At 48.3% G+C, this 16,923-nt stretch overlaps 6 protein-coding genes across 6 annotated transcripts; 3 read left to right on the top strand and 3 right to left on the bottom strand.

Annotated features, from left to right (window-relative positions):
• Positions 1–17: 17 nt before the first annotated feature.
• On the bottom strand, positions 18–3,636 carry BHQ10_002903 (uncharacterized protein; the record flags this gene model as incomplete). Its single annotated transcript, XM_040875100.1, has 6 exons — positions 18–252; positions 319–1,321; positions 2,818–3,140; positions 3,195–3,413; positions 3,532–3,571; positions 3,621–3,636. 6 exons carry the CDS (start codon positions 3,634–3,636, stop codon positions 18–20), a joined length of 1,836 nt encoding a protein of 611 aa, XP_040731407.1.
• A 776-nt stretch (positions 3,637–4,412) lies between these two features.
• BHQ10_002902 (uncharacterized protein) lies at positions 4,413–6,470 on the top strand (the record flags this gene model as incomplete). Its single annotated transcript, XM_040875099.1, has 6 exons — positions 4,413–4,621; positions 4,674–4,699; positions 4,766–5,087; positions 5,138–5,448; positions 5,508–5,750; positions 6,274–6,470. The coding sequence occupies 6 exons, from the start codon at positions 4,413–4,415 to the stop codon at positions 6,468–6,470; spliced, it is 1,308 nt and encodes a 435-aa protein (XP_040731406.1).
• Positions 6,471–6,750: 280 nt separating this feature from the next.
• BHQ10_002901 (uncharacterized protein) lies at positions 6,751–7,662 on the bottom strand (the record flags this gene model as incomplete). The annotated part of the gene is made up of 1 exon (XM_040875098.1): positions 6,751–7,662. One exon carries the CDS (start codon positions 7,660–7,662, stop codon positions 6,751–6,753), a length of 912 nt encoding a protein of 303 aa, XP_040731405.1.
• A 654-nt stretch (positions 7,663–8,316) lies between these two features.
• On the top strand, positions 8,317–11,719 carry BHQ10_002900 (uncharacterized protein; the record flags this gene model as incomplete). The annotated part of the gene is made up of 2 exons (XM_040875097.1): positions 8,317–8,670; positions 8,723–11,719. 2 exons carry the CDS (start codon positions 8,317–8,319, stop codon positions 11,717–11,719), a joined length of 3,351 nt encoding a protein of 1,116 aa, XP_040731404.1.
• A 679-nt stretch (positions 11,720–12,398) lies between these two features.
• On the bottom strand, positions 12,399–12,776 carry BHQ10_002899 (uncharacterized protein; the record flags this gene model as incomplete). Its single annotated transcript, XM_040875094.1, has 2 exons — positions 12,399–12,590; positions 12,648–12,776. The coding sequence occupies 2 exons, from the start codon at positions 12,774–12,776 to the stop codon at positions 12,399–12,401; spliced, it is 321 nt and encodes a 106-aa protein (XP_040731403.1).
• Positions 12,777–13,076: 300 nt separating this feature from the next.
• On the top strand, positions 13,077–16,898 carry BHQ10_002898 (uncharacterized protein; the record flags this gene model as incomplete). Its single annotated transcript, XM_040875093.1, has 6 exons — positions 13,077–13,517; positions 13,568–14,479; positions 14,530–15,423; positions 15,473–15,545; positions 15,603–15,730; positions 15,780–16,898. The coding sequence occupies 6 exons, from the start codon at positions 13,077–13,079 to the stop codon at positions 16,896–16,898; spliced, it is 3,567 nt and encodes a 1,188-aa protein (XP_040731402.1).
• Between the last annotated feature and the right edge of the window lie 25 nt (positions 16,899–16,923).

Genomic DNA, 16,923 nt, shown 5'->3' with positions numbered 1-16,923 from the left:
CGCGGCGGAAAATATGGTCAGGAAGCTAGCTCCACCACAGCAGAGGCCTCAAATCGAACAACAGGAAAATAGACGGGATCAAGGGCAGAAATGCACGCTGCTGCATTCACAAGAGTGTCGATGCGCTGAAACCAACGGGTTTTGCCGACTTTGTGGCGGCGTTTGACAGCTTGGTGTGTTTTGACAGGTGTGGGAGAAGACTTGTATGGATAGTTCCGATCAACAAAATCGCTGGGGGAACGGGTGCGGCGGCTGTGTGAGATGTCATTGGTTAGCTGCTGACTCATCAAGTCTGATAGTTATATCATTGGCCCTTACCCGAATGGGCTAGCCTGCACCGCAACCCTATCGACGCTGAACTCGCGGATTTTATGCAATGTTTCCCGAAACTCGTCTTTCTTCTGGCTCTGGGTACACCTAGGAGAGCAACGACTGGAAGAGGATCCGATGGACGACAAGCTGCCATTCGATGGATTGCGTCGGTACACGGGAGACCGCCGACACCGTGCTGTCTTGAGCTTGGATGTGGTATCTGGATGCAGTAAAGCCCTTTCCAGGGACATGCGGTCAGGCGTGCAATCCATTGGTGTCTTTTCTTCGGCAGTCTCCTCCAATCCATCCATCTCCGTGTCGGTGTCGACCTCCTCAGTCTCCTCCTCCGCATCCGGCATCTCTATGTCATCTATTTCTGCACGATGATCCTTGTCGATGTGGAGGATTCGGCATTGGAGGTCTCTGGCCGCGTTGCTGAACACGGTCTCCTCTTCGTACTCGTCTTCATCCTCATCCATTGGCTCCGTGGTGGGCGGGCTCGGGGGGTAGTAGGCGAAGCTCCCTTCTGCAATCGTCCAGGGCGTTGTTGCTGGTGGTGTTGTCGCTCTCGGCGGTGTCGGAATGTACTCGCTCTCCCTGTCTCTCTGAATCTCTTGCTTTATTTCTGAACTCTTTGCCATCGGGGGCAGTACATCCACCCATTCCACTTCTCCCACTCCATCCTCACTCAACTCCTCCTCCTTGACTTCCACTGAGTCAGTCCGGGCGGCCGTGATTCCCTCTTCACTAAGGGGCTCGGATTTGATGCGGACTGAGCCTGCCCGGACTGACTCGTGGCTATCATCCTGCTCCACTGGGTATTCTGACTCGGCGATTTTGTTGAGATCGATATTCGTGAGGTCGAGGTAGTCACCGAGGCGCCGAGGATCGATATAGTACTGGGGGGCCTCCCCGGTGACTACCTCGTATTCTAGGAGTTCGGCATACTCCTCGTCGGTCATCGCAAAAAGGGTAGTCATTTCGGATAAATGGAAAAAAAAAATAGTCGCTGGAGGGCGTCAGTTAGATAGCTCTTGTCAAATTATTAGTGAAGAGGCACCGAAGGAAGTCAGGGAGTGATATGATTTCAAAAAGTGAGGAAGTTTATATGGAGTATATGTTTTTGAGGGGGTTAAGGGAAGGATAGGTCTCGTCGACTTGGTCGCAGATGAAGGACTGGAGGGAGTCAGGGGAGGATATGACTTACCAAATGAAAATTGTTTATGTGGATGATATGGATTTGAAGCGATTCGGGGACTGGTATTCAATTGAAGGTAACGTTGTCAATCTGTATGTGGAGGGCGTCTGAGATGCGGATGTCAAGTTAATAAGCAGTGAAGAGGAGGAGAAGAGGAAGAGGAATCATTCATTTGTACTATCTAGACAGCTGACTACAGAAATCTTTGCAAGGCAAAGTCCACCCTGCTAGCAATCACAGAATCGTGTTCGCTTGTTTGTAACCGTCAATCGAGGGTAGATCTATGGCGCTCTTTGTGTGTAGAGTCGACAAATGAATTGTTATGCTTTATACTTTGGGTGTCTTGATACTTGGGCTTCATTATTGATATTGATGTGGCTGGGCTATATTGAGGGTCTTATGATCACAAGCGTCATATCTTTCTGGGGAAAGCCACTCTATATCGTTTGGCAGCGTTTGTTTGACAGGGCGATGGATCCAAGCCATCTTTAGTCTGGTGGTGCACCCCGTTGGAGATTTTTAGATGGGTGGGACTTTCCAGATTGATGCCTCATCAATCAGGTGACTAATTCACTGCCTTCAGAAATTTTTGGAGGGCATCCCCCTCAGAAAACACATCTGAAGGCAAGCTTCTCAAATCCTCCAGCGACTGGTAGGAAGGCTGCTTCAAAAAACTCAGGCCCATTGTTTCTTGACCCTTTGTTCCACACACGTCATCAAATCTCCCAACTCGAGCTCTTCTTTCATGAACCATCTTCACGAAATTGTCGAGAGGACAGCTTCCCCCAGGTCCATCGTGACAATCCGGTAATTGGACGATACCGTCGTTGATGTTTATCCGTACGAACAAGTCTTCTTCTCCTGTGGTACTATCACTACAAGAAAGTCGCTCAAACGTGATCCGACCACTCATTGGCATTACCGTTGACGTTCGCCATACTCGGTGTTCAGCTATATGCGTGACTGGGAGATAACTACCGTATTTGGGGTCATCAAAGATGTTGAGTGCGGTCAACATTGGCGCAATACCACCATCGTGTACACTGCATGATTTTCATCAACAAAGAATCGAGAATAAAAGGGAAAGACATACAAGCTGATGAACATAGTTCCAGCATCAGGTCCAGCTTCTAATAGATGAGAAGTCGCATTCAACCACAACCACCCCATCGCTCCCGCATATTTATTCCCAGGCCCGGCACGATAAAAATGGATCAGATCCCTCGCATACTCAAAATGATCCCAATCCCGACTCGTGAATACATCGCACCAGGGACTTGATCCTCTCGCAAGAGTCTCAAACCCACACATTTCCTGCATGCTATAGACTTCAAGATCGGTGAATCCCCCAACTGCTTGATCCCCTTCTTCGTCCACTAGGCGACGCGCAATAGGCGGGATATACACATTCTGAAACCGCGTAAGCATATTCCTGCCATAGTCGTGACCAAATTCCGTATCCTCAATGTAGCGCAAACATGTATCTCCCGGTGTCAGCGTGTCGCTACCACGATCCACCGATTCAGGGATAACATCCACCTCGGCAATATCATTCTCATTCCAGTCGCTACTAATCCCAAAAAGCCCAGCCGCAAAGTACCTAGCCGTATCAACAACACGCTTCGAATCACTAGCCCAAAGCCTCATTGTAACTCCCGGCTGCTTCGGTAACAAATGACCATACCGCGTGCGGAAGCGTACGCCAGTCGTAAAAGATCCCAATGTCCCTGCATACGGACCGGTGGAAGTGAGTTGCTCAAAGTCTCGGTCTGGGTTGTCGGTGAGATAGTTCCATCCATCATTGAAGAAGGATAGTGAGCCGTTCAACGGGATGTTTAATGCTTTTAGGCGTTCGACAAGTGCCAAGTGGCGATTGCCGGCGGTTTGGGTGGGATATCTTTCACTATGACGAGAGAGCTAGAACAATGCACAAAGGTAACAATAAGAGAACAGAAGAAACCAATATTGCGTCGCATATCCGTCGAAGAATTTCGCCGAAGTTATTTAAATGATTAACGTACCATATGCACTTGCTCAACTCTACAAGACGGCGGCGGAAAACTATCTGGCGAGCCAGGGGTAACCCTCTGAATCCACGGCCCATTCCTACCTAATTTATACACCATTTCATGTTCTGTCAATCGTTTCTTGGTACCTATGACCGTTGCCGGCGACGCGATACCCCTTTTTGTCCATCTATCTGGACTTATCCAGCTGCCCCAACCAGGAAAATGCGGAGATTTCGAGGATTGTAGCCATGTACATGGATAGCAAGCTGTGTCTCGCACAGTTTCGTATTTTTTATACGTGACTGGGTCGGAAATGCTCTTTTGAAGGATTGCTATTACGAGTAGCAAAGCCCACAGGGCCTTGACAACGATGTGCATTATGGCAGTGATGTACAGCATGCACGTGGCGTGCTGCAAACATAGCCAGTCGTAAGAGGCCGTTAACACTCAAAAGAGACGGTCGTTGTTCATGCACACCAATCTAATATTCATCATCTCACTAACCATTTATGGCTAGCTACGGAGTAAGGATCCCTAATATATTACCCGGGTATTCAGGCACCAACGAAATAGCCTCGGCTCTCCACCTTTCCTATTGCGGCTTGGGTTGAGATCCTTCTTTGAGTAACTTGGTCATCAACGTGACCTTCGTGCTAGCTACGTAGTAGTCGATGTTCTTTCTCGTGTATTATAGCCCTCAGTATATATTTGTTCAGTACTGGAACTGTTTCCAGTGTTTCGGTGAAGTTTGAAAATTGATCGACATTCTTCAGTGGTTCGATTGCTGCGAGCACCCATATAAGCTCCCGGCTTACATATAGTAAGGCAATTCCTGAATACCTAATCCTACTATCCGCTAGACTAAATACGTACCTAGCTACTCACAGGTCAAGATGTCTGAGAATTACGGCCAATACCAACAATCCATCTATTCCAATGGCATGTTCTCCAACGGCCGCCAGGTCGTCACAACTGACCCGCGCCAATTGGAAGAACAAGCGCGCAAAGCCCTGAGTCTGCAGTCATACAGTTACATAGCTGGCGGAGCCGGAGAGAAGGCGACTATGGATAGTAACCGTCTGGCGTTTCGGCAGTGGAAGTTGTAAGTATACACCATTTTACCGAAGGCAGGAAGTGCTTTTACTCACGGGTAGACAGGATACCGAAGATGTTGAAGACGGTAAGCCATGAACTTCAATCATGCCGTGAGGGTGACCTCGGCCAACTCATATATGATAACAGACAGAGGTGGATACCTCAATCGAACTATTTGGGGAACAATACCCCCATCCAATCCTGATGGCACCCATCGGCGTTCAAGCTCTAGCTCACCGCGACAAAGAGACAGGTCTTGCCGGAGCCTGCGCTGAAGTAGATGTTCCATATATCCTAAGCACAGCTTCCGGATCAACCTTTGAGGATGTAGCCGCCAGTTGCGGAGATGGCAAGAGATGGTACCAGCTGTATTGGCCAAGCGATAACGATGTCACTATCTCTTTACTGAAAAGGGCAAAAGCGAATGGGTTCACAGCTCTGGTAGTGACTTTAGATACCTGGACTCTGGCATGGTAAGTCCCCCAATACGGAACTTGGCGCTGTCGTTGAATATATGATACAGGCGCCCTGCAGATCTCGACACGGGATATCTACCCTTCCTAGCTGGCATCGGTACAGAATTCGGTCTGACAGACCCCGTATTCCGTGCCAAGTTCGAAGCAGAGACCGGCTCAAAAGTTGAGGATGAACCACTGGGCGCTGCGAGAGCATGGCTACAAGGCATTTTCGGCGCAAACCATAAGTGGGAAGATGTCGCTTTTCTTCGCAAGAATTGGGATGGGCCACTTATCCTTAAAGGTATCCAAGATGTGGATGACGCGAAAACGGCGCTGAAATATGGTTGTGACGGTATCGTGGTGTCAAATCATGGAGGTAAATTTGATAACAATCAGAGATCGTCTCCGCTCTTTACTCACATCAAATGAAAATAGGCCGACAACTAGACGGAGCAATCGGCTCCCTTGAAGTCTTGCCTGAAATCGTCGATGCCGTTGGCAAGGATATGACCGTCTTATTCGACTCTGGCATCCGCACAGGTTCCGATATCGTCAAAGCCATCGCACTCGGCGCAAAAGCGGTTCTCGTTGGTAGACCAGTGATGTACGGATATGGAATTAATGGCAAGGAAGGCGCAAAAGAGGTCTTGCAAGGATTACTGGCTGATTTCTATCTGAGTATGGCTATTGCGGGGATTCCAACGATCGCTGGTTGTCGTCGGGAAGTGCTTAGGAGGGTACAGTATGGGGGTGATTTGAAAGCTTCGCTATAGATCCTTGTAGGCATCTTATATTCCCGTAAAGAGCCGCGAAAGCGGGTGTACGTACAGTATACTTCGTCAGTCAGTCATTTTGCCCGAGACGTATTGCTTTCCAAGGTTCTGAAATGATTCTTTCCATGGCGCGACGGGTTACTAGTCAGGGGTCCCCTATTCGTCAGATCTCCTTGTCAACTCGAACCTTAGAGCCTTTGACGTTCGCTTGTTTGGGACCCAATCATGATTCTGTAGCATGCTTATTGATGGGTGCCTGTGCTTCATGATTACAGGAATTTACTCAACGGCTCCCAGTCTTTGGATCCCTAATAACACTTCCCGCACATTCGACGCGCACAGCTGTGGCAAATGCGATTCAGCTCGACAAACGTTGGCGGCATCATTAGCATCTGAATCCATCCTAAGTCTACTGCTCCTGGATACAGATGGCTGGAAGGTACAACCTTTCACTTTTGTGCATCACATTGGATCTCGTTGGGGCGGATATTTTGCTGCTGAGGTGGAAGAATCAGCAGTGAACAAGAATCGGAATCAAATTCTCCACGGCCTTGAGCAATTGTCTGAGGAAGAGCAGTTGGACGTCCTGGGCAATGATCACCCGAACTTCAAGTACACTCTATAGGTGCAGAAACAGGTCTTTTTGTTTGAAATTTGTTTCTTTGCTTTACTTTTCTAAACAAGAGATATAGTTAAACTGCGGGTCTTACCTTGCACATGACCGGTAGAAAGTCGAATAAAAGTCGAAAGTTAGATTCGTTGGAACATACCATCAGTGTGGTTGCACCGACCGGCCAAGTAAAATGACTATGACTGATTCCAGTTTTCATGGACATCCAGAAATCTTGGAAGACATGATGAAAGGCGTCGTGTGCCTCAAATCCAAAGTTTGTCATAATCAAGACTCAGAAGTGCATGTTGAGCTTAAGTTTGTCCCCTTCCACTATTTCATCCTTCCTGCCCAAGACCTCTTCCATATCCCAGGGACAGCTAATATATCTTCCACCCATCCACTCTCGTCGTTTCGCAGCGAGCCAGGCAATAGTGTCGCCTGCGATTTCTGGCTTATGTGGCAGCATGTTACGCACCTCCTCGGGCTCGTTGATCGTCAAATGGGTCTTGATTGCTCCGGGGTTCACGCAGAAAGCAAGCAAACCGTCGCCCCCGTGTTCTAGGTTCAGGGCCTCTGTCCAGCGAAGTACCGCAAGCTTGGAAGTTCGATAGCTTGCGCCGCCTTTTCGCACGCTAAGAGCACCGGAAGAGGCTACATTGATCATGATGCCCAGGCCATCATGTTTTGCGCGCGTGTCAATTAGCATCGGTAGGAACGCCCGCGTCATGTTGAATAGGCCATGGACGTTGACCTCCCAAGTCTTCCAGTACACATCTGGGTCTGCATCTAGGATGGAACTATAAGGCTCCTGATGTGCTGCGTTGTTGACGAGCACGTCCAACCGATGTCCGAAGGCCTCCGAGACGGTCTCCTTGAAAGCCGCAACACTTTCCCACTGAGAAATGTCAACACGACCGCTTACTACCTGACATTCAGGCCGGCCTGCCTCTATAGCCGCAGCCTTCAGTTGAGAGACAAGATCATCAGAGATGCCACGTAAGTCCATGACAGCGATTGCGGATGCTCCAGCGCGAGCAAAGGCAGTGGCAGTGGCATAGCCTACGCCGTCCTCCCAGGCGGCGCCGGTGATGAGCACACGCCGTCCAGAAAGGTCCTGTGCCAGTGGCGAAATGAAGGGATAGCTTGTAGCATGAGTCTTTTCTGTGAAATCGCGGCGCACGACAGGCCGGTCTGTGGAGGACATGGTTACGTGAAGGGTGAAGCGTGGAGATGAAGCGATAGATCAGGCAGGCAGCGGAGAGGGTTGCACTAGTTGATTAGATCTTGGGGGTACGGGAAGATACTCATAGCTACGACGACGATGATGATGATGATGATGATGATATCGGAGAAACAGAATATCGGCAAAGTAGCGCGCCAAAGTCGAGATTTCTGAATCGTTCCCACGCGAGAAATCATGCTCCGGTTGACCCCGGTAATATACCTCCTACGTTTTTATTTACTGTTATACAGGGGGCACGTAATCCTGCCGTCTTTTTGAAAGTCAATGACTTGTTAAGATCGTTCTTAATTATATAGAGACTTTACTTGTTCAAGTACTCGTAAAGTACTATACATAGTATCACATGGTTCGTATTTACATCAAGATAAAAACGTACTAGGGAAATCACCGGGATCAACCCAACCATACTAGGGTATGTGATCGAACGAGGGCGGGTCGATCACATGTCCGGAGAGGAACGTGCCTGACGTAACCAAACAACTTCAAGATAATTTACGATTTCTTTCTAGACTCTAGTGTATCACTTATCTTACAATTGCATATTTACAATGACACATTAACCTTTTTGATAGGTCTCGCGATGAACAAACACTCCAACAGTATTCTCCCGTAGTCATGCCTGGAGACCGAGATAACACCGATCAACTAAAACCCTCAAGATCGCAACAGGACGAGAACGACTCAAGCAAGTCGCTAATTACTACCGCCGCTAAAAGCGCGACTACTCTACTCCCTCAATCAATCGCGTCGGCCGTCTCATTCTTCGCGCAGTCGACGTCGCTTTCCCTGCGTATTGGGACGTATTTTGGCGGTGCTGCTCTGGGTAGTGCTAGAGTGACAACTCTGACGGGGCTGGAATTGAGTAGAGCTGTGGTAGAGGCCATCCTGACGAGGGCTGGGCGTGATGTTGCGGGACATAGTCAAGGGGAATATGGCAGATTGGAGGCTGAATCTATACTCGAGCGGAGTGTGAGTACCATCTCTTAATTGGATGTCTTCTCTGCTAATGATCATATTTTAGCTAGCAACATTACACTCGACTGTAACGTCAACTTCATTTTTTGCAGCTGCGGGCTTTCATCTTTCTGAAGTAGCGCTTTCATCTCTATCGAACTTGTCGCAGAATTTACTATATACATTAGATGCCATACTGGGCTCAACAGAATCTTCGCGGGCCATTGCAGCGATCATCACCTTGATTCGGAAAGAGTTCTCGAAGCAAGAAGAAGGCGAAGGAAACGACGTGGTCGGTGTTGGTGATTTGCTCGTCGGATCGGTGGGCTTTGCCCTGTTGCAGCGTTGGGGAAGGTTGAGATCCGAAAAGCAATTGCGGGAGTCGGAGGGCGAGGTCGTTATATGGGACGTTGTCCTTCTCGATAATGGGCTAAGAGCGGATGTCATTGGTACGCAGACGAGTGAATATACCCAGAACATGCTGGATGAGGGCGACATATCTAGGCCAGCGTCATTCACGGAACCAGGCGGGCACGAGGAGTCGATCAATGCATTAGAGCGCGTGCCCGTGACTCGCAACAGCCCTTCTCACATATGGAGCCCGTCTGATGTCCACCAACTAACAGATGAAGACATCCGCAAGTACATCATGAGCCAGCTACCTCAAGGCAGTCGTGCTTCTGTCCGAACCGAATTGGTGACGGCGCGTACTATCACCGTAGACATATTCGATGACGACGTGGCTGAGATTGCTGCTCCTCCAGGGACGATGATGATTGAGGAGAGATTCCACAACGACCAGGAGTTATTAGACGCATCCAAACGCCTGCCTAAACATACACTCGTCTTTCGAACAGCTTTCAATGAATCACTAAGCACAGATTTCCGTGCAGAAGATACCCCGATTGCGTCTGAGAAGACGGATAATGTTTCAGATAGGATTTCAGATGTCACCGAGATTGACAAGATGAAACGCGAAAAGGAATCAGCCAACAAGACCTCACAGCCACCCGCCCCTGAACATCATGCAAATGAAGGGCGGCGAAGACCGCACCGTATCACGAGTTCATCCTCCTCCTTGAGTGGCTCAGATAATTCACGAAATACGTTTGGAAAGGCGTCCCTCTCAAAGATCACGCAAAAAGTAAGGTCTGGACAAAGCGAAAAGTCGAATCTCAAGAGCAAAGATACCACAAAAAGAGCGCAAGGGAAGGGACCTTTTGTATTGTCTAAAACAAACAAAAGCACAAACGATAGACCTCAGAGAAGAGATGCAACCGGCCCGACACTTGCAAGCGTCAACCGCGCCCTTCCACCTGTCCCGGTCACTAATCACCCCAGGTACCGATCAACACCATCTCCAACCGCGAGCAGAGTGCCACAACCCCATCGAGCCCCCTCAAGAGCAGGCTTCTTTCCTCCAAATAAGGACACCGAGTCCTTCGTGACTCATACCGACTCCTACTCCGTTCATTCGATAGATAGCCGGCCTGGATCTGCGTCTTACACACGGACTCATATTCACAGCAGCAGCTCACTATCTCGAAACCGACCAGAAGATGTCAAAAATTCGTCAAAGCGTGATTTACAACAGCCAGGGTCCCCCCAAACACATCGGCGTTCACGTTCGTTTGTGCCTAGCATTTATTCTATGGCCACCGGCTCCGAGACGTCTTTGATACTTGCCCCTCGTCCCCGGAAAAGTGTCTATGAGGATGACTCAACCATCATCAGCCTGAATCGGAATGGCCTAGTCCCAGGAATATTTCCCCACAACCACCTGGTCAATAACATCCGTCGCTTTTGTCGTTTTTCGTCCGCATCTTACGGTTCTAGTGCACTGAAGGTCATGGGAGTACAGCACGATCAAAAAACAATCCAATACCATGACTTTGAAAATCAAGAGCATAGCTCCTTCTCGAACATGACTGGTCTTCCGCAGTCTACCATCCTTCTATCTTCATACGTTGACCCTGCTGGCGGCAGTAACTCTGCCGGAGAGACTGAGAGTGGATTTCCTCTTGTACATTATCTCTTTCTAGATCACGAGTCAAAGGCAGTTGTACTTGCTCTCCGGGGGACTTGGGGGTTTGAGGATATCCTCACAGATATGACATGCGATTATGACGATCTCGAATGGCAAGGGAAGAATTGGAAAGTCCACAAAGGTATGCATGCATCTGCCAAACGACTCCTAGAAGGCGGTGGCAAAAGAGTCATGGCGACAATCCAAGCTGCCTTAGAAGAATTTCCGGATTATGGAGTAATATTCTGCGGTCATTCATTAGGTGGTGGTGTAGCGGCTCTTCTTGCAACAATGATATCTCAGCCGAATGCTGATATATCTGGGCCGTCGTTCGTGACAGCTTCAGCTTTACAGGCGACAAAACCGCTGCTGCTTACGGCAAGCCACCAACAAGAAGCTGCAAAAACGTTTTCGCTGCCACCCGATCGACCCATTCACGTCTACGCTTTCGGTCCGCCAGCGTGTATGTCGCCCTTCCTACGCCGAGCCACACGAGGCCTCATCACAACAGTCGTCAATGGCAAAGATGTCGTTCCCACATTATCTCTCGGTATCTTACATGATCTTCGCACCGTAGCTTTATCATTCAAAAGGGACACGACTGACTCCAAATCACATATCCGCTCCCGTGTCTGGGAAGGTCTCCGACAAAGCATCTTGAACAAGTTTTACGTCAACCAAACACCCATTTCCATCAATGCCGGCGAGGGCCTCGGCGAAGATACATGGGCATGGTCCACACTGCAAAGCCTACGCAATGAAATGATTGCGCCCAAACTCGTGCCTCCTGGGGAGGTATTTGTGGTTGATACGATGCGAGTTTTGCAACGTAATCCTTTCACAACCGGCGGCAGCTTCAGTGAAGGAAGTCATCCGCAATTGGGTAGACCTGCGACCAGGGTTCAGTTGAAGTTTATTCGAAATGTAGAGACGTATTTTGGTGAGATGAAGTTCAGTTCGGGAATGTTGGGGGATCATAATCCGGTCAGGTATGAGGCTAGTCTGGCTGCTCTGGCGAGGGGTATTATCGATGATTGATTGCTCATCTTTTTTTTTTCTTTTGAGTTTCCTTTCTTGCGGGTTTTCACTTGGGTTGGATTGGTGATGTTTTCAGAATGGATTGGTCGGGTACTACGGAGTTGGCAAACGACACGGTATATGTAGAAGGTTGGACATGGTAAGATTAGGATTTATTGTTTTTGAAATTTCCCCATGACTTGTTGACACATATATACCCTCATTTCATTTCCTTCATGTTACCAAATGTTTCATGCCGATGTTGCGCATAGAGATATATTGCCTAGACAGACATAGATTGTGAATATATTGTCTGATTGACCTTGTATGGATTTCTTTTCTGGACTCTGGTGGTGCGCAGGTCGGCAAGCTGTCGGCGATATCAGCACATACCATTGGCTCGTATGTAGAGCATCGAGCTTGGCAATTTGAACCGCCTTCGACCGCGCTTGTAGAGTGTAGGGCTATGCTGCGAGGGTGCAGTTGTCGCACTCGAAGCGGTAGAACATTCGTTGCCGGATGATGAAACCCCACAGGAAACACCGTGCGGCACCGTTGTTCTTGGAATACCTTTCTTGTAAGCCTACAAACTTAGAAAGGTTCTCGACTCGCTCGCTTGGGCCGAATGTTTTCCAGCAGCACCAAAACGGAAGATTCTCATGAACTCTTCCCAATCGTAAACGACAAATTCTCCCCCTGCTCACTTCGGCTGTTCTCGCGAAGACTCGTTCGATGTTGTCGAAATGCCTTTTCTCGCTCTTTCGGCGATCCTCTCTTCAAGCTCCAACAATTGCTTCTCGACAGTGTTCTTCTTCGAAATCAAGATTCCCCGTGCAGTTTGCAGTGCCTCTATTTTCTCGTCGAAAGTTGCATCATGATCTTTTTGAGCTAACTAATACTGATAGTAAGTCTCTGAACTATTTCCGGAATGGAACACAGAAATACGGACCTTCTTTTTCTCTTGCTTCGACGCCAGCTCTGCTCCGTACAACGAACCGCCGATGGTGATTGTTATCGCAGCCGCGGTGTAGACGTACATCAAGACCTTGCGGTTTGATGTTGATATTGGTTTCCTCATGTTTGAAATTGTGTGAATCTGTGTAGGAATGTGTCGTTCCTAACCTGTTGTTGACCGAAGGAACAAAGTTGTCGGGGAATAATAGATTGGACCCACTTTTATCTGGACTTCGGTCGGAGCTTAGTCCTGCCAGTTTATACCGCCTTATTAATGGACGATGCGCGTGTCGCGTTACTGCCGCGTGGGTTTATCGAATTTTGACTCTTAACGACTGCTCCAATCTGATATCTCAATATGCATGGCAGATGATCGCATAGTCGCTCGCTGATCCGTGTGCCTATAGGACAGTACTTATAAAAGATGCCAGGGCTAGAAGTACCGCCCTCAGGGCGTCGACGAAGACGCGTTATCGACGACGACGACGACGAAGATGAGCAGTCAACCAGAGCAACGACCCCGCTATCCCAATCTTCCACAGGCAGCAAGCGCATTCGACTCGATGGTCCAACCCAGAACAGTGATGATGAGGACGATATGAACTTCGATTTCGATGGGAGCATCAACGCAGAGCAAAACACACCTAAAGTGCCCTTGACAAAATCTGCGTTACCCGCAGGGTATACTACATATAAAGATTTTCAGCCTGGTGCGATTGTGAGGATGAAGCTGAAGGATTTCGTTACGTATACGAATGTGGAATATCATTTTGGGTCACAGTTGAATATGATTATTGGACCGAACGGCACTGGAAAGAGTACGTTGGTGTGCGCGATATGCTTAGGCTTGGGTTGGGGACCTCAGGTAGGATTGAGTATATTGGACTATGAATGTGGGCTGACTTGACTTTTCAGCATCTTGGACGCGCGAAAGATGCATCTGAGTTTGTCAAGCATGGCGCCAAAGAGGCAATCATCGATATAGAACTTGCACGTGGTCCCCCATTCAAAAAGAACCCCGTCATTCGCCGGATCATCAAATTTGAAGGCAACAAGAGTACTTTTTTCATTGATGGCAAAGACGCAACCCGAAAACAAGTCCTGAAACTCGCTCAAAATTTCTCTATTCAAATAGACAACCTGTGTCAATTCCTACCACAAGACAAAGTCAGCGAATTCGCTGCGCTGACTCCTATCGAACTACTCTATTCCACACAGAGAGCTGCAGCTGGACCGCAGATGATCGAGTGGCACGATGATCTTAAGCGGCTCAGATCAGAACAAAAGAAATTGCTTGCTGATAACAAAGGTGACCGAGATGTCCTTGCCAACCTCGAGAGTCGACAAGAGTCACAAAGAGCAGACGTTGAGAGGGTGCGGGAAAGAGCACAGATCAAGCGGCGAATCGAAATCCTTGAATACGCTCGTCCGATGGCCGCGTACAAGACTCAAGTGCCGAAGTGGAAAGCAATCAGAGATAGAAAGCACGAGTTGGACGCAGAGTTACAGCAACTAAAGAATGAACTAGCGCCAATGTTGGCAACAATCAACGGGAAACAAGAATATTTCGGCCGGACGGACGACTTGGTCAAGTTTAAGCGTCGCGAAGTCGCAGCGGCAGAGCGCTCAGCCAAGGAAATTGCGGTGAGGTTGGATGGACATGACGAGACTATGAAGAATCTTTCCAGGCAAATTGATTCAGAGAAGAAGAATGGCTCGAATTACAAACAGCAGCAGAGTACGATTCAGCAGAGTATCAATAGAATTAACCGACAAATGGAAGACAAGCCGGAGGAGTTCGATATTGATGCTTATAACGAAAAAATTGTAAGTAGCATGACGAGATTCTCCAGTTCATCGACTGACTACTCACCTAGCGCGCTCTACAAAGAGAACTCAAGGACATTGAGAATCGAGCCAGAGAGATCAAAGATGGTCGCACAGCTTTATTCCAGCGGCAAGATGAGAAGAGCAATCGAATCAAGGAAACAGAAATTGAGCTACAAAACCTGCAATCTCAAAGTGGTCAACGTGAGGCTATGCTCAAGAAGTTCTCGCCCGACACACACCGAGCCTATCGATGGGTACTGGAAAACCAGGATAAATTTGATAAAACTGTTTATGGGCCTGCACTTATCGAGTGTTCAGTGAATAATCCGAAATACGCCGACGCGATTGAATCTCTTCTTCAGAAAAACGACTTCCTAGCATTCACTACGCAGAGCATCAATGATTTCAGGACATTGCAAAAAGCTCTTAATGTTGAGCTAAGGTTGCACGACGTCAGCATCAGAAATTGTACAACTCCGTTGAGTGATTTGAAACCTTCAATCTCGGATGGAGAGATGCGTGATCTTGGCTTCGATGGCTGGGCCAAGGACTTTCTTACTGGACCAGAACCTGTCATAGCGATGCTCTGTAATGAGCAATTCCTGTTCAGGACACCGATTGTTCTTCGGGAAATCAACGACCGAGAATACTCTCGGATGGAAAGCCATAATGCCATCAACAGTTGGGTGGCTGGCAAACAGACATACAAGGTCAACAGGAGAAAAGAATACGGACCGGGTGCGACGTCGACTCAGGTGCGACAAGTGCGACCAGCAAGGTTTTGGACTGACAAACCCTTGGATGTCTCATTGAAACAAGAACTGCTAGAAATAAAGTCACAGCTTGAAGCTGAAAAGGCTGAAATTGACAAGACTATCGAGTCTTTGAGATTAGAGCTTACAACCTCGGGTGACCGATTCAAGCAAAAGAAGAGAGAAAAGGTATGTTCTTGAGATATTATACAACGCTGTATACTAATATATTCTTAAGGGCCAGCTAGAAGAGGAAAAAGCGCAGAAGCAAACGGCTCTTATCAATTTTCGAGCACTTCCTGAGAAGCTCAGTATGTCTATGAGACACCTTGATGCAGCTTAATTAAAAGATACTAACACTTTCACAGGGCAAGAGCAGATTAAGAAACGGGAGGTGGAAAAAAACTTTGACGGCTTACGGGAAAGAGTTTTGGCAGTTCGTGGAAAGCAAGATCAGGTTGCTCTTGAAAAAGCAGAAACTGCTATCGCTTACGCTGTATGTCTATTTGCCCTTTATCTTTGGGCTCCTACTGACTTTCATGCAGGACGCAGTGGAGAATTTCCGAAAGATTCACTATGACTTGGTACAAGCAGAAATTAAGAACATTGAGGCCTTGTCGGATTTCGAAAATCTCAAAGCGCGAAACGAGGAGATTCGACGAATACTAGAGCAGAAACAGAACGAGGTCAAAGAGGCAAACATCAAGCAGAAGGAGGCCGCCGAAGAAGGCCGCAAACTGAGGGAGGAAGCACGTAGACTCCTAGAGAACGCTCGACCCGAGCCGGACAAGTTCGCAGCTCTTCAGTCTGAGCACTTTCAAAAGTTGACCTTAGATCAATTGGAGGCGGACATTGACTCAGAAAAGGCCCGTCTTGAGCTAACGCATGAAGTGGGCGAGGGTCTCGTTAAGGAGTTTGAAGATCGCCAGAGAGCAATTGACAAACTGCAAGACAAGATGTCTAGCTATCAAGCGAAGCTCAATGATTTTGAGAATGCCATTCAAGAGATTCGCGGCAAATGGGAACCACGTCTTGACGCTCTTGTGAAGACAATCTCAGATGCATTTTCCGATTCTTTTGCTCGTATCGGTTGTGCTGGACAGGTTAGTGTTGACAAGGTTGAAGATGAACCAGGACCAAATGGTGAACCTGGCGCAAGTGACTTTGACCAATGGTCAATCCAGATTCAAGTCAAGTTCCGTGAGACCGAGAATCTTTCCGTGCTAGACTCTCATCGACAATCTGGTGGTGAGCGTGCCGTCAGTACGATTTTTTACCTCATGGCACTGCAATCTCTATCCGCATCACCGTTCCGTGTCGTGGACGAAATAAATCAGGGAATGGACCCAAGGAACGAGAGGATGGTCCACGGGCGTATGGTGGACATTGCATGTGCGCCACGAAAGTCTTCTTCCGACGCCAACGAAGCCGACGACGTTATCGGTGGAGGAGGGAGTCAATATTTCCTCGTCACTCCAAAGTTGCTGAGCGGATTGCACTACAGACCTGGTATTACGGTTCAATGCATTGCCAGTGGCGAACATGTACCGTCAGATTTCCACAGTACTGATTTCCGGCATGCTATTGAGACGATGAAAAGGATTAACGGTACAACGTCGCGCTCGCTCACGAATGGCATTGGTCGGTCGGTGCGAGTAAAGTAGGTTGTTGTCTTTGACGTGCCATGAT

This window comes from Talaromyces amestolkiae, assembly GCF_001896365.1.
Source record: "Talaromyces amestolkiae strain CIB chromosome Unknown scaffold4.1, whole genome shotgun sequence".
NCBI lineage: Eukaryota > Fungi > Ascomycota > Eurotiomycetes > Eurotiales > Trichocomaceae > Talaromyces > Talaromyces amestolkiae.
The sequence above is the reverse complement of the archived record's forward strand: the minus strand, read 5'-3'. Positions and strand labels throughout refer to the sequence as shown.